Source organism: Mixophyes fleayi, chromosome 6 (assembly GCF_038048845.1).
Source record: "Mixophyes fleayi isolate aMixFle1 chromosome 6, aMixFle1.hap1, whole genome shotgun sequence".
Classification (NCBI taxonomy): domain Eukaryota; kingdom Metazoa; phylum Chordata; class Amphibia; order Anura; family Limnodynastidae; genus Mixophyes; species Mixophyes fleayi.
Genome location: NC_134407.1, coordinates 223,197,016 through 223,223,416, shown reverse-complemented (window position 1 = coordinate 223,223,416; position 26,401 = coordinate 223,197,016). Strand labels below are relative to the sequence as shown.

At 42.4% G+C, this 26,401-nt stretch overlaps 2 protein-coding genes across 2 annotated transcripts in view; both read left to right on the top strand.

The window, feature by feature from the left end:
* Positions 1-4,633, top strand: part of LOC142095296 (NACHT, LRR and PYD domains-containing protein 3-like) — a 12,395-nt gene extending 7,762 nt beyond the window's left edge. The window contains exons 9-12 of the mRNA XM_075178254.1: positions 302-470; positions 2,814-2,984; positions 3,587-3,766; positions 4,550-4,633. Coding sequence (XP_075034355.1) covers positions 302-464 — 163 coding nt within the window. The 3' untranslated portion in view covers positions 465-470; positions 2,814-2,984; positions 3,587-3,766; positions 4,550-4,633. The remainder of the gene's footprint in view (positions 1-301; positions 471-2,813; positions 2,985-3,586; positions 3,767-4,549) is intronic.
* Positions 2,572-26,401, top strand: LOC142095508 (NACHT, LRR and PYD domains-containing protein 3-like). The gene is made up of 15 exons (XM_075178453.1): positions 2,572-2,700; positions 2,881-2,984; positions 3,587-3,710; positions 12,568-12,625; positions 13,154-14,837; positions 15,740-15,829; positions 15,968-16,138; positions 16,260-16,430; positions 18,769-18,939; positions 19,222-19,392; positions 20,171-20,341; positions 22,654-22,824; positions 23,408-23,587; positions 24,364-24,443; positions 25,455-26,401. Exons 1-14 carry the CDS (start codon positions 2,572-2,574, stop codon positions 24,410-24,412), a joined length of 3,444 nt encoding a protein of 1,147 aa, XP_075034554.1. The 3' UTR covers positions 24,413-24,443; positions 25,455-26,401.

Genomic DNA, 26,401 nt, shown 5'->3' with positions numbered 1-26,401 from the left:
TTATGTCCTAGTTTATCATTGGAATACGTGAGTGCGAAGGAGCCTTTGATCTATTAAAGGATCATAATATAAAACACAATGTACAGCATTCTTTCCATACTGTCAGGAACGGTTCTCTGGTCACCCTATCGTTCAGTTACCGCCTAAGACCTTGTTGGTAACATTATTTATGTACCACAGAACCAGAAATCCAAAGTAATCTCATTACTTGTGTAAGGTAACCTCAGACTGAAGCTCTTCATATATAATGGGTTCCAAGGGACAGGTTGAGGCTGGGAATGATCTTCTCTCTTCTCTGCAGATTGTCTCACTGTGACCTGACCTCGTCCTCCTGTGATGATATCCGCTCTGTTATTACCACAAACCGATCTCTGGTCAAACTAGATCTAACCTGGAATAGTCTTCAGGATTCTGTGGTTAAACCTTTGTGTGAGGTGCTGAAAGATCCGGCTTGTTCTACGTGAGCTGAGGTGAGATCTATACTGTAAATGGTATTCTAGACTGGAGTAAAACTTCTGTAAAGGACTGATGGCTGGGCTGTACCATCCAGGAGGTGAGACTTGGGTGTACTTTACAGCTGTAGATAAACCTAACTCTCCACCAGACACATAGTGTCTTCAGCATCTTCCTGAGGTGCTAGAAGACTATATCTAATGTTGAGCTTTAATACATCATTTTACCCCCCCCCCCCCCTACTGCAATACAGACAGCTGAAGCCCCTCCTACTTCAGTATGGTGTACTATTGGTTTGATACAAGAAAAAAGGTGACTGCAGTCAGCTGAGTTGCTGTGACATCACTAGTCCCAGTGTTTGAAGCTCCCACCCCATTTAGTATATTTCTTCAGGACAAGCCTGTTCCTCCAACAGGGCAACCTGCTGCAGACAGATGAGAGCATGGTGGACATATTCAATTACATATTGATTTCTAAACCCACTTTCCCTACATGTTCTTCCTCTGGCATCTCCTCTCAGCCATGTTGACATCTCTCCAGGTCCCTATTAGTCAAATGACTTTACACAGATGGCAAGAACATACAATGTAGAGTTTCTACACAGATAGGGCTCTGGTAGAAATTGAACCCAAGAAACCCCCCCCCCCCCCTCCCCCCACATTGCTATGAAGCAGCAATGTTAACTACTGTGCTGCCAGACTACATTGGACAAGTGACTTAAACAGCACTTCACTGGGTCATAGCCATCAGTGGGGTAACTTTTATTTACTACTATCTTTAATTAGGCACCACAAAGGGTCTGCAGCACTGTACATGACATATACAGAAAACGGTGACCCATGACACAACATCATGCATAAAGAACAAAATATGAAAATAAAAATATATAAATATACACACGTAACATGGTGATGCAAATCAAATTATTTCTGGGACAATGAGTGATAGTGATGGTAGAAATCAGCGAGAAGTAGGCCGAAGCTTAAAACAGGGCTAGGGAAGCAGGACAAGAGGTACAGAGGGTGATAGAATAGTAGGAGCACACAAGGAAAGAGGGTCCTGCTCCTGAGAGCTTACATCTTAAAGGAAAGGGGGAGACCCAAATAGGGTGGTACTAACTGGGGAGAGAGCCGGGACAAGGGAGTTAGGAGGACAGACTTGAATAAAGAAGTGAGTCTGAAGGGCACGCTTGAAGCCTGAGTAGATGCTAACCTGATGGAACGTGGAAGATCGTTCCACAGCTGGGGAGCAGCCTGGGCAAAGTCCTGGTTACAGGAGTGGGAAGAGGTGATCAGTGAGGTGGCGGTCACAGGCATAGCAGAGAGGATGGCTAGGAGTGTAAGTAGTGATGAGACACGAGATATAGGGAGGGGAGGATTAATAGCTTTAAAGGTGAGGAGTTCAAATTTAAATCTGTAGACCATGGGGAGCCAATGTAGTGACTGTTGTAGGGGGACAGCAAAGAGCGGCAGGAGAGAAAACTGAGGCAGGCAGCAGCATTGAAGATGGTCTTAAGAGGGTCAAAGTGAGAATCGGTTAGGCCATAGAGGTTACAGTAGTCAAGGTGAGAGATTACAAGCGAGTGAACAAGGTTTTTCATGGCTTCCGTGTGAGAATGGGGCATATCTTGGATATATTCTGAAGGTGGAAGTAGCAGGATTTTGAAGGACAGAATGTGAGGTTTGAAGGAGATCAAGGATGACCCCAAGGCATCAGACTTGAGGAACAGAAATGAGGATAGTGTTAACAGAAATCAAGGATGGGGGTGGGACGATAAGCTCAGTCTTGGAAATACTGAGTTTAAGGAAGCGTTGGGACATCCAAGATGAGATGGCCGAGACACGACGAGACCAAAGGGAAGGGGAGAGGTCTGGATAAAAGAGAAAATGGTTATCAGCATAGATGTGGTACTGGAGGCCAAAGGAGCAGATGAGGACACCAAGGGAGGAGGTGTAGAGGGAGAAAAGCATGGGGCCAAGAATGGAATCTTGGGGAACACCAACAGGGAAGGGGGGTAGACTGAGAAGGAGCAGTTGGTGAGGAAAACCAGGAGAGGGTAGTGTTAGAGGCCTATAGATTTGAGTTTGCCAAAGGAGTGCATGGGCAACAATATTGAAGATGGCAGAGGTCAAGAAGGATAAGAAGGGAGTAGTGTCTTTTGGATTTGGTGAGGAAAAGGTCATTAGTGACCTTGGTGAGGGCAGTTTCGGTGGAGGGGGTGAAAACCGGATTGAAGCAGGTCAAGGAGTGAGTGAGAAGAGAAAGGAGGTGAGACTGTTGTAGACAACCCGTTCAAGGAGTTTGGAGGCAAAAGAACTGTAAAGTAATATACTAATTGAGGTGTTTTTGTCCCTCCTCAGTATGTATGGTTGTGATCTGACCTCATCATCCTGTGATGACCTATGCTCACTTATTACCACGACTCAGTCTCTGACCAGTCTGGATCTGGCAGGAAACCAATTTCAAGACCCTGGTGTAAAACTTCTGTGTGAGGCGCTCAGAAAGACGAGCTGTCACCTGCAGGTGGTAAGGTAAGAATATTGTAAACTGCAATAAAGGTTACTGACCTGACCCGTCGTGAGTCAGGTCCTAGCTGTTCCCCGCAGGAGGTGTGGTGCAATCTGTACAATGAATAATATATACTACACAGGGACTGCAGAAACCATAACCAGGGAGCTGTGGCCATAGAATTGCTCTCCCACCTATCTGATCATGTCCTTTGCATGGATAATGTCTACAACATGAACTATACACATGACCCATAGGTAACTTAATATCCCTGTCTGCACGTCGATCACTGACTGAGCAGTATTACATGGGAAGGGACGGATGTGTATTTGGCCATAGAATGCAGAAAGGCTTTTAGTAGACTTGTAATGTTCCTTATAAATACTGTGGTGGTTTATATAGGCTTGCAGGATTAGAATACTAGATTACAAACCTGACTGCATTATTGACCTATCTAGGAATAGTGTAAAGTCCTTGTGCTAGCTTATTTAAAGGTAACTAATAATGAGGGCAGAACTTGTAGACCATTTGGCTTCATATTGATGGTGCCTTGATGACTTCTAGCTGTAACGTGGCTGTCGGTGACTAAAGGTGGAACTGAATGGGGTCATATCTGTTTATGTAGAGTCGGCTACGGTGACCTGACCAATATTTCCTGTGATGAAATACTCGCTGCTGTTAATGCTAACAAGTGCCTGACTGAGTTGGATATAACCATGAACGTGGATGAAGAACAGCCATGTGCGGACGTAGATGCTTTGTGTAAAAGATTAGAACGTCCAACCTGTACCGTGGAGAAAAGTGTGTAACTAGACGTGTCCGCTCTGTATAGTGTGGTGAATACTAACAATGCCCAAATATAGCCCATGTGGTTGATCCTCCAGTCTCGTGGGATTGGCAAACTCAGTTTTGTCCAATCCCTTTAATTCTGTCATCTAGGTCACAAATTATGTGGGGTCCTCAATGTATTTACATCTGTAGTTGATTAAAGGCTTCATGGACCCAGAGCTGTAAATGAAGCTTCTTTTTTCTAATGGGCTTGGTTGGACTTGGTGCTCTGCAATCTTCCCTGAACTTCTTTAGGAAATGATCTGACTACAGAAATTCTGTGCTATGGGAAGTCTGGTCAGTATCTCCAGGGAGGATCTTGGTGTTTGTTGCAGAAATTCAGTTTCTTGACACCATAAATACTGGAGTAACGTGGACAGAATCTCTTCCACTTCAGACAAGGTGTGAGTCTCCTATATAGATGTTGTGTAGTAACTTACATGACTTGCTACTTTCTAGTAGAAAGTTTACAAAGCTATCAACGTAACTTTACAAAGGTTCTTTCAATGTGTTTAGTCGTCCTGTCCAAGACCTGTGTTTTTAAACCAGTGTAATGAAGATCAATATCAACAATATAGAAGTTAATACATCCAAGACCATTCCTATGAAACAAAAGTTTAGTAGCAAATATAAAGATTCATTTGTTTACTAAACTATTGTACCATCTTCCACTAACTGACACTTGCTCTATTCTTATTGACTACTCTGCCTGAAGTCGTCCAGAGGATCTTTAAAATGTATTCTGCCTCTCTCTTTCTAGGACACAAGATGGCACGTTCGTGTACTTCAAATACAAAAAACAGAACTGATGGGGGATCCCTCACTGTGGCTTAGATTTGAAGGTAGCTTCTGACTATTTATATATTTTATTGTCCTGGGAAAGGGAGAACAAACTTACACCTAGAGTCCAGCAGTTCATGTTCTGCAGAATATTTCCTTGTGCTGATAATCTGGAGAACATTGCTCTGCTTAATCAGGTCATGGTGATCTCTCATATCTGCACATACTCTATACCAGAATTCTATGTTTCATATTACCGGCGTGTGAATGTCTCACCCTATTTGCCATGTAACATTCTCCAGTGTTCTCTGGTAGATGACTGATTCATTCATGTTACTTCTGGCTAAAGCTTGCTATCTAAAAGGAGCCCTGGGGAATGAAAGCACTTACGGACATATTGTCCGTTATAGACAAAGGCCTCTATGTAGTCAGTCTGTTTTGGACACATTGATGGCCTCCCTCTGCTTTAATGGGGAGACTGGAGAGATGAGTTAAAGGGAAGTGTAAATTTGGGAGTCATCCTCTGTGATCTAGAAATCCAGTCATGCACTGTTCCTGGGGGTACCAGAACTACCAACAAGAGTGCAGTAACCCCTTAAATGAGTGTTCCTCAACACCAGCACCCCAACAGGTCATGTTTCCATGACTTCTCTCTGAAGGCAGGTGGGATTACTGACCTAGCCAGATGAACACAACCAGTTTATGGTTAAGGAAATCGTTGAATCCTAGTGTTGTGGGTACTTGGTGACCACCATTGAGACCCAGCCTTAGACCACAGAAGCAGAGAGCCAGGATGAGGTGTTGGTCCTGTGTTGGACTGAGCCCCCCCCAAAAAAAAAACTAGTACTGGGAAATCCAACCACTTCCCAGGAATGTATGGGAGTGTAGTTTTTGTGACATGTTAATGAAGCCAATTGTGAAGTATTACAAGGGGGGACAGAGGGATAACCAAATGCTTAGTCTGTGTCCACATTAATCCACTTCTGACATGAATGAGATGGTCTATAAATATAATGGAATATGGATCACCTACAGCTGCAGCCATTTATTGTATATATTACCCCATGTATATAGCTTCAGTCTAAATAGAGATGCCTGTAATAGATATAATTATAATAATTTTTCCCATAGGTCTAAGCAGTGGACAACCTGGAATTGAGCTTTATACTTCAGAGCAATATCTTATAATGCTGCACTATCCAGCTCTACGTTTCCTCTGGCCTGGATGATAACTTCTGTACCAGTCTGCTAATCCTCATTACTAGATGTTTCATACAGAGAATTCTTATTTCTATACAGCAGTAGTAACAGACCAGATCCTGGAAATCTCACTGTTCTAGTGAATTCTTTAATGAGAATAATCTTTAATGGTGTATTCAAAGTGCACTTTAACAGAACCATTGTTGATCAGAGGTAGCGGACGGTTTAATATATTATGTATCATTACAGTATTATACAAATTGAGATATTTAAAGGGGTGAAGTTGATAGATTATTTTAGTGGTAAAGTACTTCTTGCCTACACACGTTATCCTGGATAACATCAGGAGGAGGATGATGGGTATCTGCACTTACAGCAGAGGGAGCCGTAGAACCCATGAGAATGCAGCCTAACCATGGACTAGGAACAAGAGGCATCACTGAGGTAGGAGGCACACAGTGGGCTGTGCCTCTGGTTCCCAGGGAATGGATAGGTGAGGTTTTGTCTACATTGGCTCCATCTAAAACATGGCTGCCTCTGCTGTGAGTAGGTGATGGGTCACCTGGTTTGGGGCAGGCAGGAAATGGAAGGACGAGGGTCTCATGTGTATATACTATTGGTACATGTATTACACCAGGATATATTGGTTCTTACACCTAATACAACTTATCTGTTCATTTAGGAAGCAAGAACTGATTGTATCTCATCCACATAAAATATATTTATATTCTGTATTTAGGGTTAGCAGAAAACTACTTGCACTAAGGTGGATTAGCCAACAGTTTGAGTCTTTGGGATTGGTGGCATTTTCCTGAAATGCACAATGTTCATGGATCTGAAGTCTATGTAATAAAGCCTCTTGCAGTGTAAAATATTGTGTGGATTTTGTCATTTGTTGCAGTGACTCTTTGAGCTGTGTATAATTGTGGACTACTTGGATTCTGTGTAACACCATACTGGCCTGCCATACTTGTGCCAACGAAGCCCTGGCCAGTCTGCTGGAAACATACGACGCGTGTTTATGATTGGGCATCATACACTTGCTTCTTAACCACCCAAGAGTCTAGATACAGCTACAGGGGATAATTCCACATGTAAATCTCAAAAGAACCATTTTGTAAAAAGCTTAAATCACACTGGACGGGTTGTTGTCTTAATGTAAGACCTGGTGAACATATAGACATAACTGGGTCTTTGGAAGAAGTGTACTCCCTTTAGGGGGTTACTCTGTAAACATTTTCCATCAGAGGTACATGGTTCAGAAAAGCTGACACTGTTCTACATCACATTTCTCCAACTTGGGGCTCTTGGGTTATTCACACCCACATCAGACCCCTGTGTCCCATCATTGCTGGGAAAGGGGGATCTTCAGGTGGGTGTTGGATCTGTGGCTGTTGTGTAGATGTTTGGGTTAAAGTACGGTTTTGGGTTAAGCCAATTGAAGACTACAGCTGATCTTGCACATGGTATTATATATAATATAGATGTTCTCAATGCATGCTAAAATTATCCAGTAGGATATGGCATTGTTAGAAGTCAATCAAATTCACCAGATAATGACAATTCTTTAAATGACTGATACATAACCACTGTATTAAATCCCTAATATGGGGAAACCACTGTAGTATTCAGTGTCAAGCATGGCTGATGGGCATTGTGATGTGATTGGAATGATATTGGTGTGCAAACAGTTCTTTAATCCTCGCCATTTATATGGCAATCACTGATCATTTAACAATGGATTCTGGGCGTGTAGTAGAGTAGGAAGCTATTACTGTACTTTATAACAGAGCGGCAGTGGAAGGTCAGGAACACACTGAACAGTACTTTACATCCATGGTTAATACCAAGTGAAATCTAACAGTTCCCTAAAAGGTGTCAATGATTTTGGCTTCAGTATTAGTGTAAAGCATTGACTATTACTAGTTTTCTCTTTCCTCCTCTCTGGAGGGCACTGCTACCTTGGGTGGGATGAAGGGAGCTAGGAGTTGGCACTTGAACAGTTATTTATTTAACCTACAGACTCCTCTCCTCTGCATCCTCAGTGTAATTTGAGTGGCCAAGGAGTTGGCTTACTTTTTGTGTCTAGTCCATTGCAATAAGTGTGCATCAAAATATTTCTAGAATTCAACAATTGTTTGGGAAGAAATGGTGCAGCATTGGGAAAAAAACTGCAATAGTTTTAGTCACAACTGTGTCAGACTCATCTGCTAAATAAAGATCATGGTCATACTGACATTTTGGCTATAGGAAATTCATACTGTGTACTTTGTTTTGCAACATAGTGGGGCTTATTCAATTGGGTCCGGCAATGCTCAGCACAAAGTGCCAATCTGGTACCGCAACATCGCAGATTTCCCTTCACATCCGAAATCTGCTGTTTTGTGACAATGGGAATTGTGCAACCACACGCAGTCGCCAGAACTAATTGAATATGCCCCAGTAATTTATCTTTCAACAGCTTGATGGCTACAATTTAGAAAACTTCCGTTCTATTGGCTTCTTTCCATTATCAGGTAAGCCACCAGTACTCTATGTACATACATACACTCTGACATTGCTCAGTAGGGAGAAGTGTCTCTATATTACATCAATCTGGGGTAGTACAGAGACAGCAGACATTGCTCAGTGTCACGCATGGGACTCTCAGGTCCTGTTACCCTCCGCTGTCTTTCTCAGTGTCCTCAGGCTCTGCTGGTCTCCGATCTCTCTGCAGGATGTTGCCCAGTCTGTCTCCACTCCAGAGATCTCTCCAAAACCAGTGCATGGATGCTACCATCTTGGATTTGGTCAAATGCACCTTCTCAGCCAGTCAGAGTGCTGCTTGAACTCAGCTGACCACAGCCTCCAATCAGGGGATAGCAGTTACTATAAAAGAACTTCCTTGAGCCCTAACCTGTTTACAGTGCAACGTTGATTCCTTAGATGCCAACCTGGTACAGTTTCTGTGCAGATGTCCAGTCCAGGACTCCGGTTCCTGTCCGGTCAAGCAATCCAGGTCCAGCCTGGTGTCTCCTGCTAAATCTGGTCACTGTCTTGACTTCTTGCCAGTCTCCAGTGCCATTCATATTCTGAAATCTCCTGAACTCTTAGCAACCACCACCTGCACCAGTTCTCTCCCTCCCATGCGAAGGAACCTAATCAGGCCTCTAAACTGTGCACGTAGCCGCCAGTTCAATTCCAGAGACACGTCCAGGTACAGACAAATTCTCAGTCGGCTGACTGGAAAAAAAAAATTGAGCTTTCCACCAATCACAGCTCCGCTACTGATTATAGAACCAATCAAGATTAAGAGCTTTTAGTGAATGATATAAATGAAGTAATGATGTAGAAATGTGTAGATTATCACACGGATAGTTGAAAGTGTGTATGATAAAGAGATTGATAGACAACAACTGATGTGTAGGGGACAAGGTGATATCTCATATGCACATAATAAACAGCCCCGCTGAAAATGGTACAATCACAAATCTCATTTTTGTTACTATAAAGCTGTGCATGGATAATAACAGATATTATCTCGATCTATTCACATGAAAACAGCATCCTCATCAATTTTGGGAATGTAACGGATAAAGTTGATCCCCGCAAATAGACTTACAACTCTTTTCTAGAAAACTATTATTGGCCCAAAAATACAGTAATGAGCCACAGCAACCAGATATGATTTCTCGAGTTTCTCAACAACAACCAAATTTGATCTCCCCTAATTTACAAGGGACACTTGTGAATGACCCATCATTTATGTCCAGTCAGGTGGAGATTTTTACAGAAGAAGAACGAGGTGCTGTAGGAATTTTAGAGGAATTCATGAGGGAACAACTCCATCAAGATGATATTTCTCCACAAACACCAATGAGAGCCATTTGTAAGAGGAATTCCAAGTTTTTTTCCTATGACATTAATTGCCCTCAAGTAAAGATCTATGACTCCTTAGTCTCTAGAAATTTAGATAAACTGCTATGCCAACCAAATGTCAGACATCAGATTAAGTATTTAACTATGGTAGAAACTATGGCCCTTCAGGGAATGAAAGATTGACAAAGACATTATAATCAAACCTTCAGACAAAGGAAGTAATGTAGTCTTGTGGCCTTTAGAGCAGTACAAAAAGGAGGCTTATAGACAACTGAAAGACACAAATTGCTATTAGCAATTAATGTTTAATCCCACTGCCCAGTATACAAAGGAGTATAACAAAAGTATAGAGGAAACTTATCTGTCGGGTACAAGTACTAAAACGGAGTATGAATTTTTACCGATAAAAGCTCCTAAGATACCAACTCTGTAAATGAAATGACACCCCCTGGAAGACCCATACTATCGGGTATATAGGGTTTGACTGAACAGGCCATTATCTTTGTTGATGTTCATATGCAACACTACGTGGTAAGCTTACCATCATATGTACAGGACACCACAGGTGTTTTAAAAAACTATACAGCCAAACACACCCTCTTTCCACACAATCATACCCACTTTTTGGCAAAGCCCTGCCCATTTCAGCTCCTATGCTTTTGAGGTCTGCAAATCAGAACTGTGCCACCGAAATTGGGTATGAATTGCAGTTACAGCTATCAGGATAGCGGGAAAGTTCCTAAAATTGGGATAGTTGGGAGATTACCAGAGCCGCGCCCCTGCAGTCCCAGCTCCTCCTGCACATCCCCTCTCCAGCGCTGGGTAGGGACCCTCTTTTGGGGGGCACTGCCAAATGACAGACCCCCACCCACAATCTGATGATAAACTGTCTGTGGGACACTTTATACAGCAAAGCAATGTAACAAATACATACAAATGTAGAAATGTGACATATATACTCATTATTACTTTATAAGACATACAAGTTATCAGCCTCACCCCAGCTGCAGATCACTGTACTATGCCCAGCAGTGTGAGTGATTCACTTCTAGCCACTGGTCTCCAACAAAATGTCCGCTGCCCAGTGAGCAATAGAAATATCACATCTAGTATCGTGTGTGCGGCCCCTAGTGGCCGAGAGTGGGTATAACAGGAGGTGTCCCTGGGGTAATGAGTCAGGTGTGTTATAGTTGTGGGTGCTCCAAGGAGCAGGTGAGATCTGTGTGTGATCTGCTGAGTTATATGGAGATAGGAGACAGGTAATGTCTGTATTATTAGTAACTAGGTTTAGAGATAGTGTGTATGTCCTAAGTTATATAGAGATGGCATACATGTAAACACAATATATATTACTTTAGAAGTATCTTTGTACTTGTAACACTTCTATACAGTCTCACTATGTATTAATTGTAGTGGGTGTAGAGATGGTACATGTGTAATATATTACACTAAACATCTTAGATCTGTGTAATCCTCTATATACCTGTGTATTTGTTGTGGGATAACTGCATCTGTAGTGTGTGTGTGTGTGTGTGTGTGTTTGGTAGATGTGTGTTTTGATATGAGTGTCATGTGACTTTATATGGGGAAGGAAGAGGGTGCTTGGAGTCTCCCAGTGAAGCGGACCTCTGCTGCTTTGCTGGTGTGGTGGAGTTAGAGGAGGTTGGAGTGAGAGGCAGAGTCAGTTGGTAGAGAAACACACGTTCCAGCCAGGCAATGGGAGAAGTTGGGGATCTATCACAGCCTCACCATTCCACCAGTGATCCTGACTGTGACACTACTACAGGCCTCAGGACATTAGACTCCAGGGGAAGTGCTTCCCACACAGCCTAATGCTGCACACTGACCTTGTGGGGCCAGGCCACCCTCTCCCCTCTCCAGGGTCCATGCTTTATTAACAGTTTAGTGCTTTGGGAATGATAAGTGTCCAAGCCACCTTGGAGAGTGGGTATATGAGATGGCCTTCACCCCTAAACCCCTTTCCCTGCCCCCACAGGCTTCAAGGGGCCTGTGCTGGTATTATAGCAGCTCATGTGTAGCAGTGTGTGTGTAACTGCTCATTATTCCCTACTGTCCTCCTAACAAAATGCAGTGTTATGAATGCAATTGCTATAAATCATTCTTTAAGCGTGAATAACCTAGTTAACACAGCAGGAACAACTTCCCAAAATGGAGCAGAGAATTTTTTTTTTGATTTTTTTTTTTTTTTTTTGTGTGCTACACGTTTGGTAAATTCTAATCTATTGCTGAACATGAACGAAAGTCCCAATAAGAATCTGTGAATAATTTGCAAATCTTGCATTACAAGCTGTTCTCTAGTTCTGGTATTTATCATCTGCTACTTACACCTGCCCCTGACCACCCATAAATATAACCTTCTGCCATATCTGCAGCTATGTCCCAGTCTGAATCCGTACTCAATTGCTTCAACTTGTTATACTCTGACCACACTCACTCACCGCATGTAATAAACAATCCTGGCAGTTTGGGGAATTCAGAGCTCCCTCCACCATTGTTTACATCTTTCCAAAATTCCCATCCTGACCTCACCACCCGCACAGTGGTGGATTGTACTGAGATGTTGCATATACAAATGTAAGTCTGAGGGTTATATTGTATCCGTGTTCCCTATAGATGTCTTGTGTCTTATTTTATGAGCCAGTACAATGTGCTATATAGTGTTACATAGTCCTCCTGGTTTCTAATACCCTCTCACACAGGTATGTCTGAACCTCAGGTGGTGTGGACAATATAATGTAGAATTCAGGAGTCTGTCACATTGAGATGCCATGGCAGATGTTCATCATCCATGGACATCATGAGAAATGACTCCAGGACATTAAGCACATTGACTACCTGGCTCCTCAAATTTATCCAGTCCTGATGTATCCACATTCCTATATGATACACCACTAAATGTCTATTCTGTATTTCTTTCAGTTGAGGTCAAACCTGGTCCCCATCTGTCTTGACATCATGGCCAGTTCTTCTGTACAAGGTAACACATCTCATATAATTGCTTAATATGATGGCATGCTTATTCTGTGTCTACCTAACGCTATTTCTCATAATGATAATAATAATCTTAGTGACATAGATATGTAAACCTAGTTGAAACAAATAAAAATTTCTCAGTATTGCCCAATATGCCTCTATGGAGGTTCTAAAATACCTAGGCTAGTCAAAGCTTTGCATGTTCATGACTTCCATTCAAACTTACTGAGACCTCACTGGTTGTGGATCCTTTGTGGTGATCCACCCATGTGTTCATGACAATCTACATGTTGCGTAGCTCGCACACCTATCAAGCTCCAGTAATGGGATAGATGGTATACAGGACACTTCTAGTGCAGGAGACTATTCCTGAGATGATACAGTAGGAACGTAAATATTTACATAGAATAATGAGACTCCTTTTGTTGACCCAGTGAGACAACTGTCAATTCAACGGTCAGGGGTCACTGCATTGTAGGTATCTTTTTATATTTCTTCGAGACGTGTTTCTAATTCCTCTTCTCTCATACAGACTGGAAACTGAAGTACGTGACTTCTGTGAAAGATGGCTTCCAACGCATTATGGAGAATAACCTCAGTTCAGGGAAGATTGTTGGCCTTGAGAGGCAGTACCCCAGGCTACGTGCCATACAGGTGAAGCGTGAAGACCATTCATTACCCTATTCAGGCTCTTTACTTGAGCAGGCGGAGGTCAACACATCTTCAGACAAATATTCCCCATCTACTATCCAGGCTCTGTATGTTCCTGATGTCCATGGATTTGTTCCCAAAACTGTGGTGGTGCAGGGACCTGCTGGGATTGGGAAGACTGTGACCTCCCAGAAGATGATGCTGGACTGGGCCTCTGGGAAGCTGTATGGAGACAAATTTAATTTTGTCTTTTATATGAGCTGTAGAGAAATCAACAGGATCACTGGTAACATAAACCTTGCTGGACTCCTAGCCAAAACCTGCAATATGCAGTGTTCAGATGATCTGGTTAAAGCCATTTTTCAGGATCCAGCTAAAGTGTTGTTGATTATTGATGGTTTTGATGAGCTGAGATGGTCTCTGGAGGATAACTATGAGGAGTATCAAGACCCTTTTCAGGAGACCCACAAAGAGATCCTTCTAAGGTCCTTATTTCGTAAGGAAGTGCTGAATGCAACATCACTGATGATAACCACTAGAGCGTTTTCCCTGGAGAAGCTGAAGGATTACGTCCAGCCTCCATGTTCCATGGAGATTCTAGGGTTTACTGGAAGAGATCTTGAGGACTATATATCCAACTTTTTCAAGAACAAAGAAGTTGCAGATAAGGCTCTTGCTGGAATAAAAGGAAATGAAGCACTGTTGACCATGTGTTCTGTCCCGCTGATGTGCTGGATTGTGTGCACCATACTGAAACAAGGGGTGAAACATGACACATTGGCCCACTGTAAAACAGCCACCTCTATATATTTGCTGTACCTGAAGAATTCAATCAAGTATGATGTTGGTAAACAGCTTATCAACACCTGTATAAAGAAGCTGTGTTCTCTGGCTAACGATGGTATTCTGAATCAGAAGCTTTGGCTTGAGGAAGGTGATCTTGCTAGGTATGGACTTGCTCTATCAGAGGTGGAGTCTGTGTTTCTAAACCAGAACATCTTTCACCGGGACACTGAAACCAGCATCTACTACAGCTTCAGTCATCTGAGCGTACAGGAGTTCTTTGCTGCACTGTATTATGTGCTGGTAGAGGAAACCAAGAATAAAGAAGGCCACCCTGAAGTCTGTAAAGGCAATTCTCTATCCGAGCAGTCTGCCCATCACCCACACTTGACACAAACTGTGCGATTCCTCTGTGGTCTGCTCAATGAGCAGCAATTGAAGGAGTTCACCAGCGGTGTGGGATGTGATGCTACCGTGAGAGCCAAACCTGCCCTGGAGAAGTGGATTTCAGGTGGAAAACCCTCTAGGTTTTGTAATGACGCACTTCACTGCATTTACGAGATGCAAGATGAGGCTTTCCGAGACCGTGTATTACACCAGGAAGACTTGTTGTTTAGTCCTTGTTTATATTTTGGAGTCATGGAAAACATATGTACCAGAGAGCTGTTCTATTGCCTGGCTGATGCTAAAGGTTATTGCTCAATCTCATTGGAGGACTATCTGTTACGGCCCGGAGACTTGGAAATATTATCTCCATTGTTTCACAGAGCTTCAAAGTTATCGTAAGTATTTTCCACATTATGAGTCTGCAAATGCCCAACGTCCTTTCCCATTATATTCTGTAAAACAGTCACACAAAGCCATTACAGGGGTTTTTTTTGTTTTTGGGGTAAGTGTAGGTGACTCTACATTACAGACAATAACTAGTAGGGAAAGATCTCTCAGCCATTGTCTGGGATTATTACCAAATACACTGGGTGCAGTTCAGTGTCTCTGCCTTATTAAAGCGCTAAGGCTTTCTGAGAAGACTTTCTTGCATACTCTGCTAAACAGGGGAAACGTTTCTAGCACTGAACTTTTCTTAGCTGGTGGTAAAAAAAAAAAATTACTATGGAAATCTTTTAATTATACATAAAATTAGTTTACATTTTAATTCACTAAGTGCAACATATTAGAGTGCTGTACACTGAGTGAATCCTAATACAAACCTAAAGCATAAGGTAAAGGTGACCTGACTACTCTAACTACAATCTGAGAGGTGTGGGGAACACTTGATACATAAGGTAGCAGATTACTATATTATCGTTGTTGCTGGTAAGTAGATTCATTATCGGCCACCATTAAAGCAGCTAAACATTAACATTGGACACCTTTCATTTTACTGAACATTCTGTTCAACTTGCATTTTCCACTTACAAAGCCTCTACTATGGTATAACTAAATGTTTGTAAAGTGAGTGGCCAGATCAATGCCCAATATAAGAGTTCTCAATCCCAACCATTCTCCTGAATTGAGCGTTCTGTTAATAGACGGAAAACTCCATAACCTGACTTGTGAATTCCATCCCATTTCTCCACAGAACGGGGCCCGTGTTGGGTAGAACGTTGAGATAACAGGTATCTGTCTACATGTAAAACCTAATGCTATGTATTAAACCCATCTTCAATCTTTCCTTTCTCTTCAGCTTTACAAGATGTGGGTTTCCAGAAGATGCAGAAAAAGGTGGATATGTTTTCTGGCTGCTCAATCCCAACAGTAAAATCCAGGAATTGGAGTAAGTCTAGTAAACCTCAGGGAGCCATGCAGTTGGTTGGCTCAGAAATGACATCTGAGGTGTCCATTGCTGTACAATAATGGTAGGCTCTTGATGAGGCACCCTACAGTAACCTTCTGTCTCTGTATATCCCTGTAGGCTGCAGGTTTGTGTAGTCACCCCACTCTTCTTTAAGGATCTTCACTCTTTTATCTCTACCAACCGGACAATCACCAAACTCCTCATAGGACATCATAAACTGGCGGACTGTGCACTAAAACGTGTGTGTGATGGGCTGAGACATCCAGGCTGTACCGTGCAGGAGCTGACGTGAGTAATATACTCTATATTTACTATGGAGTGTATAAATGGCAGGGCCCACAAAGGATGGCCTGTACCAGGGTTTATATGCTGATCTCATGATACTACTGTAACTGTCCCTTATCTATAGATTGGATGACTGTGATCTAACCTCATCCAGTTGTGAGGAGCTTGGCTCTGCTATTAAAATTAACCGTTCTCTACGGAAGTTGGATATGGCATTGAATAAACTCCAAGACGATGGAGTCAAATTTCTGTGTGAGGGGCTGAAGGACCCAGGCTGTACCCTGCAGGAGCTGAGGTGAGGATTATACTGTAACTTCTATAATAACCTGCAGGATACAGAGGTATAATGTGTGATGGATACAGACATCCGTGCTGTAACCTGCAGATTGTTAGGTAAATATTACCTATTGTTAAATAACTGGTGAGGGGTGAAGGACACAGTGCTTCAAAATATCCATTCCACATTAATACTGCTCCAATATGGGCTCAGTGCCCTTTGTATGACATGTCATTCCTCAACTAACTCTGGTCATGGTGACTTATCAGACATGGGGGTAAATGTATCAAGCTGAGAGTTTTCCAGCGGGTTTGAAATACCAATCAGATTCTAGCTATCATTTATTTAGTACATTCTACAAAAAGATAGCTAGAATCTGATTCGTTGCTATAGGCAACATCTCCACTTTTCAAACTCACCGGATAATTCTCAGCTTGATACATTTACCCCATGGAGTCTGTTGGAAAGTACAACAGCCCCCCCATCTGAGTGCCTGGTTTTACACATCTGTATTTGCATGTTCTGATCAGTGACTTTCAACCAAATTGTGTGTATCTGATGGTAAAGTAACTTCTATAATGGAAACCTTTATAAAGGATTTGGGTCAGCTGCATCATAAGTCCCTTTGGGGTGAGCATAAATAACACTTTTCATTCCCATTGAGAACAAGTAAAATAGACTATGGCCCTAACTGTTGGCCCTTTTAATATTCTCCATGACAATTGCGAACATGTTTTTATTTTTCCTATTCCTTATATTCTGCCTATGCTCTAATGACATAACGTAAAGAGAGCTTGTAGAGCAGGCCATGTACTGTATGGTGTGTACTGGCTTCCTGCTATAAGATGGGTAATGAAAGTGGAGCAATAGTTTATTAAATCATCAATTGATTTTAATGAGTAACCTTGCAGCTGATACTAGTAGTCCTCTTCTGTGCTGCATATAGGCCACTAGTACATTATCCTGTCAGCCTTTAAATGGCCCTTGGGTTTCTCAGGCAACTTAAAGGAATCTGTAGCTACATTATTTTTGCAAACAAACTTGGAGCCAATTTACTTGGCTTCTTAAATTGCCCGTAGCGAATCTGTTAGGAATGGTTTTAATTTCTCATCTGGTAACTTTTTAAAAAAACAAAACAAAACACATTTTAAATTGAATGAGCAGAGATCCATCAACCTCCTTTATTGCATAAATATTTTTTTGGCATATGGGGGTGATCCCTAAACTCCCTTTCTCTGGATATCCTTATGTAATTGCTTCTAATAACTGTGAGGTCTGTCTATAATGTCCTTCACCTGTCGTACAAATCGTCCTGATTCTTAGGAACTGTCCTTTAGGGATATTCTGCTTAGTTTCAGTAACACTTCGGCCACCACATACCAACAGGGAGAATTGATCTGAAAGTGCTCTGAAATACCACCGCAGAATATCAGTTATGCTTTAATACTGCTCCTAATCTGTGCTCCTTGCTTATTGTGTGTCACTCTACAAACTAATTGGGCATGGTGACTTGTGTGCTACTTGGCTAATACATTTCCTGACTATTGTCTTTTCAGCTGCATTTAACTTTCTGTGGTATCCTCCTGTTGTACTGCATAGCAGTGTTATAATAATATGCTATTGGTCCATTCCTGTGGTGTCTAATAAGTTGGTTGGTGGCCAATATTGTATACATATAATATATACACACCTAGTAGACATTTACCCAGGGATAGATATGTAAAGCACAATGAAGACTAATACAACTTTCATTAATCTTTATATTTATGAGAATCCCTCTTAGCTACTCCCACCTGCTGTTGTCTGAATAGAGAAGACTATGTAACCTATGTGGGACACCTCTCATTGGTGACTCGGTCAGCACCTGCCTGAAATGTAGGTGGGAAGTGTTCTTGAAAAGCAGTATTCATATCCTCTATGTACAGCAGCTATTGCAGTATTTTCAGGGAGGTGAGATGTGGATGTCAGATACATATTGTAGTTAATGAATCACTGCTTTGTCTACACAACCCCTAGAACCAAGGTAAAGGTGGGTTGGGGTTTAATACAGACGTGTTGGTGAATCATGAGGATGTGCTAGTTTTGGCACATCGCTGTAGCTCTTATGGCTCCTGCTGTGGTGTGTAAACTGATGGCTATTACCATTTAGTCCATTGTCTGGCAGTAAAGAACAGGTGACTGGGGGCTGAATGAGGAATTTATGGCTGATTCTCTTGAGCTTGTAATTGTAGGTAGGGGAGTTGGCTGCCTCCAGTCTTCACCCATGTAGTGAAGCTATGCTTGGTGCTTCCATCCCCTGACCTGGGGAACAGGATGCAGCCACTATCTCTGAGATAATCTTCTCTTCTGCCCACAGGATGTCTTACTCTGACCTGACCCCGGCCTGCTGCGAGTATCTCAGCTCTGTTCTCCTTGTGAACCGATCTCTCACCACACTGTTCATGAGCGATAATGATCTCCAGGACTCTGGAGCAAAGCTTCTCTGTGAAGGACTCCGACATCCAGACAGCGCCCTGAAGGAGCTCAGGTGAGAAGTATACTATAGTGATATGGAGGCTGTACCCTGCCGTAGGTTAGCTGGGAACTGTGTTTGCAAAACTATATGTACCAAAGGTTCCGTCATGAAGGCTATTATTCTACTATTGAAAAGGCTCAAGACAAAGCATGAGGAACATTAATCGTCTATAAATCCTAAAATGGTGGCTAGAGGACACTTTTCTGAAGTATCCCATAGTATATTCCAGTATGGCAGATTGGTAATGGAGGCTGTAAATGCGTCAGGTCATATGCTGTCATCTTCTCGTTGCAGGATACATGAGAGTAATCTAACCTCGGCATGCTGTGAGGATTTCCGCTCGGTGTTGCTTGCACATCGATCCCTGACCACATTGGATCTGACCTATAATAATCTCCAGGACACTGGTATAAAAGTTCTGTGTGAGGGACTCCGAGATCCGGCCTGTACCCTGAAGGAGCTTGTGTAAGACATGTACAACTTAATATTGTAGTTGTTGTTTTTGTATAGAAAGAATAGACACTAAATGCATCTTACAGGACACTTGCTCTCGATGTAGTCATGGCAATATCTTATTGTGACCTGCAGGAATACATTATACAGACACTTCTGTGACTCCCAGGCTGTAAATCTATTGGAGGACAGTCTGCAGCCATATTTCGCTCATTCATTTTATACTTCCCATAATCCATTATAAACATGCATCCAATAGTGTTACTAGACACTGCCCTTGGACATCAACAAGCTGCATATAGCTGGATTTAATCATGCAAAGAATGAAGGTCTGCAGAACAGATAACATAGAATAGAATCTAACGTAGGGTGTGTATGACAATCCCAAGGCTGGATAGTAGTGTTACCTGGAGCATCCAAACTATACAGTATTACTCCCCAGCAGGCCAAATAGTGCGGATGTATGGTGAACTCTGTGAAGACCACTTCATTATGTCCTAGGTTATCATTGGAATACGTGAGTGCCAAAGAACCTTTGATCTATAAAAGGGTCATAATCTAAAATACAATATATAGTATTCTTTCCATTCTGTCAGGAACAGTTCTCTCTGGTCACCTCTCGTTCAGTTACCACCTTGTTGGTAACAATTTTTATTTACCACAGAACCAGAAGTCCGATGTAATCTCACTAGTTGTGTAAGGTAACCTCCTTAGACTGAAACTCTTCATATATATAATGGGTTCCAAGGGATGGGTTGAGGCTGGGAATGATCTTCTCTTTTCTCTGCAGATTGTCTCACTGTGAACTAACCTCGTCATCCTGTGATGATATCCGCTCTGTTATTACCACAAACCGATCTCTGGTCAAACTAGATCTAACCTGGAATAGTCTTCATGATTCTGTGGTTAAACCTTTGTGTGAGGCACTGAAAGATCCGGCTTGTGTTCTACGTGAGCTGAGGTGAGATCTATACTGTAAATGGTATTCTAGACTGGAGTAAAACTTCTATAAGGGACTGATGGCTGGGCTGTACCATCCAGGAGGTGAGGCTTGGGTGTACTTAACAGCTGTATTTAAACCTAACTCTCCACCAGGTGCATAGTGTCTTCAGCATCTTCCTTATATCTAATGCTGAGCTTTAATACATCATTACCATGCCCCCCTCCACCCCTCCCCCCCCCCCCCCCCTGTAAAAGACTGCTGAAGCCCCTCCTACTTCAGAATGGTGTCCTATTGGTTTGATACAAGAAAAAAGGTGAGACTGCAGACGGCTTAGTTGCTGTGATATCACTAGTCCCAGTGTTTGAAGCTCCCAGTCCATTTTTAGTATATTTCTTCAGGACAAGCCTGTTCCTCCAACAGGGCAACCTGCTGCAGACAGATGAGAGCATGGTGGACATATTCAATTACATATTGATTTGTATACCCACTTTACCTACATGTCCATCCTCTGGCATCTCTTCTCTCTCAGCCATGTTGACATCTCTCCAGGTCCCCATTAGTCAAATCACTGTACATTGTATGTTCTTGCCATGTTTGCAACAAACTCTACAGATAGAGGGCCCTGGTAGAAATTGAACCCAAGACCCCCCCCCCCCCCCCCCAATGCTATGAAGCATAATTACTGTGCTGCCAGACTACATTGGACAAGTGATTTAAATAGCACTTCACTGGGTCATAGCCATCAGTGGGGTAACTATTATTTACTACTATCTTTAATAAGGAATCCCAAAGGGTCTGCAGCGCCGTACATGACATATACAAAAAACTGACCCGTGACACATGATACATAAAGAACAAAATATGAAGAATAAAAATATATAAATATACACACAGGTAACATGGTGATGCAAATCAAATTATTTCTGGAACAATGAATGATAGTGATGGTAGAAATCAGCGAGAAGTAGGCTGAAGTTTAAGAAAACAGGGCTAGGGAAGCAGGACAAGAGGTACAGAGGGTGATGGAATAGTAGGAGCACACAAGGAAAGGGGGCCCTGCTCCTGAGAGCATACATCTTAAAGGAAAGGGGGTGAACCAAATAGGGTGGTACTAACTGGGGAGAGAGCCGGGACAAGGGAGTTAGGAGGGCAGACTTGACTAAAGAAGTGAGTCTTAAGGACACGCTTGAAGCCTTGGAGAGTAGATGCTAACCTGATGAATCATGGAAGATTGTTCCACAGCTGGGGAGCAGCCCGGGCAAAGTCCTGGATACGGGAGTGGGAAGAGGTGAAGTAGTGAGGTGGCGGTCACAGGCAGAGGGGGATGGCTAGGAGTGTAGGTAGTGATGAGATTTGAGATGTAGGGAGGGGAGGATTAAGAGCTTTAAAGGTAAGAAGTTTAAATTTAATTCTGTAGACCATGGGGAGCCAATGTAGTGACTGTTGCAGGGGGACAGCAGAGAGTGGCAGGAGAGAAAACTGAGGCAGACGGCAGCATTGAAGATGGCCTTTAGAGGGTCAAGGTGAGAATCGGTTAGGCCATAGAGGAGGTTACTGTAGTCGAGGTGAGAGATTACAAGCGAGTGAACAAGGGTTTTTATGGCTTCTTTTGTGAGAATGGGGCATATCTTTGATATATTCTGAAGGTGGAAGTAGCACAATTTTGAGGGACATAATGTGAGGTTTGAAGGAGATCAAGGATGACTCCAAGGCATCAGACTTGAGGGACAAATGAGGGTAGTGTTAACAGAAATGGGATGTGGGACAATAAGCTCAGTCTTGGAAATACTGAGTTTAAGGAAGCGTTGGGACATCCAAGATGAGATGGCCGAGAGAGACTGCACGAGACAAAAGGGAGAGGTTGGGATGAAAGAGAAAATTATCAGCATAGATGTGGTAATAGAGGCCAAAGAAGTAGATGAGGAGGTGTAGAGGGAGAAAAACATGGGGCCAAGAATGGAATCTTGGGAACACAAACAGGGAGGGGGGGGTAGACTGAGAAGGAGTAGTTGAGGAAAACCAGGAGAGGAGTGTTACAGAGGACTATAGATTTCAGTTTGCCAAAGGAGTGCATGGTCAACAGTATCGAAGATGGCAGAGGTAAAGAAGGATAAGGGAGTAGTGTCTTTTGGATTTGGTGAGGACAGGGTCATTAGTGACCTTGGTCAGAGCAGTTTCGGTGGAGGGGGTGAAAACCGGATTGAAGCGGGTCAAGGAGTGAGTGAGAAGAGAGAAGGGAGGCGAGACTGTTGTAGACAACCCGTTCAAGCAGTTTGGAGGCAAAAGAACTATAAAGTAATATACTAATTGAGGTGTCTTTTGTCTCTCAGTTTGTATGGTTGTGATCTGACCTCATCCTCCTGTGCTGACCTATGCTCGCTTATTACCACGACTCAGTCTCTGACCAGTCTGGATCTGGCAGGAAACCAATTTCAAGACCCTGGTGTAAAACTTCTGTGTGAGGCGCTCAGAAAGACTAGCTGTCACCTGCAGGTGGTGAGGTAAGAATATTGTAAACTGCCAGACTGCAATAAAGGTTACTGACCTGACCCCAGTTGTGAGTCAGATCCTTGCTGTTTCCCGCAGGAGGTGTGGTGCAATCTGTACAATGAAAAATATATATTACACAGGGACTGCAGAGAGACCATAACCAGGGAGCTGTGGCCATAGAGTTGCTCTCCCACCTATCTGAGCATGTCCTTTGCATGGATAATGTCTACAACATGAACTATACACATGACCCATAAGTATTTTAATATCCCTGTCTGCACGTCTATCACTGACTGAGCAGTATAACATAGGATGTGTATTTGGCCATAGAATGCTGAAGGCTTTTAGTAGACTTGTAATGTTCCTTATAAATTCTGTGATGGTTTATTCAGGATCACAAACCTGACTGCATTATTGACCTATCTAGGAATAGTGTAAAGTCCTTGTGCTAGCTTATTTAAAGGTAACTAATAATGAGGGCAGAACTTGTAGACCATTTGGCTTCATATTGATGGTGCCTTGATGACTTCTAGCTGTAACAAGGCTGTTGGTGACTAAAGGTGGAACTGAATGGGGTCATATCTGTTTATGTAGAGTTGGCTACGGTGACCTGACCAATATTTCCTGTGATGAAATCCTCGCTGCTGTTAATGCTAACAAGTGCCTGACTGAGTTGGATATAACCATGAACGTGGATGAAGAACAGCCATGTGCGGACGTAGATGCTTTGTGCAAAAGATTAGAACGTCCAGCTTGTACCGTGGAGAAAAGTGTGTAAGTAGATATGTCCGGTCTGTGCAGTGTGAATACTAAAAACGCCCATATATAGCCCATGTGGTTGATCCTCCAGTCTCGTGGGATTGGCAAACTCAGTTTTGTCCAATCCCTTTAATTCTGTCATCTAGGTCACAAATTATGTGAGGTCCTCAATGTATTTACATCTGTAGCTGAATAATGGCTCCATGGACCCAGATGTAAATGAAGCTTGGTTTTTCTAATGGGCTTGGTTGGACTTGGTGCTCTGCAATCTTCCCTGAACTTCTTTAGGAAATGATCTGACTACAGAAATTCTGTGCTATGGGAAGTCTGGTCAGTATCTCCAGGGAAGATCTTAGTTGCTGTTGCAGAAATTCAGTTTCTTGACTCCATAAATATTGGAGTAACGTGGACCGAATCGCTTCCACGTCAGACAAGGTGTGAGTCTCCTATACAGACGTTGTGTAGTAACTTGCATGCCACGTTCTAGTAGAACATTTATGAAGCAATCAACGTAACTTAACAAAGGTACTTTCAAGGTGTTTAGTCGTCCTGTCCAAGACCTGTGTGTGTTTTAAACCAGTGGAATGAAGATCAATTTTAACAATATAGAAGTTAATACATCTAAGACCATTCCTATGAAACAAAAGTTTAGTAGCAAAAATAAAGATTCATTTGTTTACTAAACTATTGGACCATCTTCCACTAACTGGCACTTGCTCTATTCTTATTGACTACTCTGCCTGAAGTCATCCAGAGGTTCTTAAAATTGTATTCTGCCTCTCTCCTTCTAGGACACAAGATGGCACGTTCGTGTACTTCAAATACAAAAAACAGAACTGATGGGGGATCCGTAACTGGTTTTGATTTGAAGGTAGCTTCTGATTTTTATATATATTGTCCTGGGAAACCTAGAACCCAGCAGTTCATGTTCTGCAGAACATTACTCTGCTTAATCGGGTCATGTTTGATCTCTCATATCTGCACATACTATATACCAGAATTCTACGTTTCATATTACCCGCGGCTGGATGTCTCACCCTAATTGCTATGTAACATTCTCCAGTGTTGTCTGGTAGAGCACTGGTGGATTCATGTTACTTCTTGCTAAAGATTGCTATCTAAAAGGAGCCCGGGGGAGTGATAACATTTAAGTACATATTGTCCATTATAGACAAAGGCCTCTGTGTGGTCAGTGTGTCTGGACACATTGATGGCCCTCCTCTGCTTTAATGGGGAGACTGGAGAGATGAGTTAAAGGGAAGTGTAAATTTGGGAGTCCTACTTGGTGATCTAGAAATCCAGTCATGCACTGATCCTGGGGGTACCATAACTACCAACTTGAAGCTGGGTCAGAGTTCAGTACCCCTTAAATGAGTTCCTTAACACCAGTACCCCAACATTGTCATGTTTCCATGACTTCTCTCTGAAGGCAGGTGGGATTCCTTACCTAGCTAAATAGATGCACAACAAGTTTATGGTTAAGGAAATCCTTGTGTTGTGGGTCTGCCATTGAGACCCAGCCTTAGACCACAGAAGCAGAGAGCCAGGATGAGGTGCTGATCCTGTGTTGGACTGAGCCCCCCAAAAAAATTAGTACTGGGAAATCCAACCACTAACCACAAATGTATGGGAATGCAGTTTTGGTGACATGTTAATGAAGCACACTGTGATTACAAGGAGGGACAGAGGAATAACCAAATGCTTAGTCTGAGTCCACATTAATCCACTTCTGACATGAATGAGATGTGTTATAAATATAGTAGAATATGGATCACCTACAGCTGCAGCCATTTATTGTATATATTACCCTCATGTATATTAAGCTTCAGTCTGAATAGAGATGCTTGTAATAGATATTATATATTATATCTCTTTTCCATAGGTCTAAGCAGAGGACTACGACCCAGAATTGAGCTTTATACTTCAGACCAATATATTATAATGTCTATGCTGCACTATCCAGCTCTACGTCTCCTCTGGCCTGGATAATAACTTCTGTACCAGTCTGCTAATCCTCATCACTAGATGTTTCATACAGAGATCTCTTTCTATACAGCAGTAGTAATAGACCGGATCCTGGAAATCTCACTGTTCTAGTGAATTCTTTAATGAGAATAATCTTTAATGGTGTATTCAAAGTGCACTTTAACAGAACCATTGTTAATCAGAGGTAGTGCCCGGTTTAATATATTTATCATTAGTATTATACAAACTGAGATATTTAAAGGGGTGAAGTTGATAGAATCATTTTAGTATTAAAAATATTTCTTGCCTACACACGTTATCCTGGATAACGTCAGGAGGAGGATGATGGGTATCTGCACTTGCTTACAGCGGAGGCTGCCGTAGAACCCATGAGACTGCAGCCTAACCATGGACTAGGAACAAGAGGCATCACTGAGGTAGGAGGCACACAGTGGGCTGTGCCTCTGGTTCCCAGGGAATGGATAGGTGATGTTTGTCTACATTGGCTCCATCTAAAACATGGCTGCCTCTGCTGTGAGTAGGTGATGGGTCACCTGGTTTGGGGCAGGCAGGAAATGGAAGGACGAGGGTCTCATGTGTATATACTATTGGTACATGTATTACACCAGGATATATTGGGTCTTGCATCTAATACAACTTGTCTGTTCATTTAGGAAGCAAGAACTGATTGTATCTCATCCAAATAAAATATATTTATATTCTGTATTTAGGGTTAGCAGGAAACTACTTGCACTAAGGTGGATTAGCCACCAGTTGGAGTCTTTGGGATTGGTGGTATTTTCCTGAAATGCACAATGTTCATGGATCTGAAGTCTATGTAATAAAGCCTCTTGCAGTGTAAAA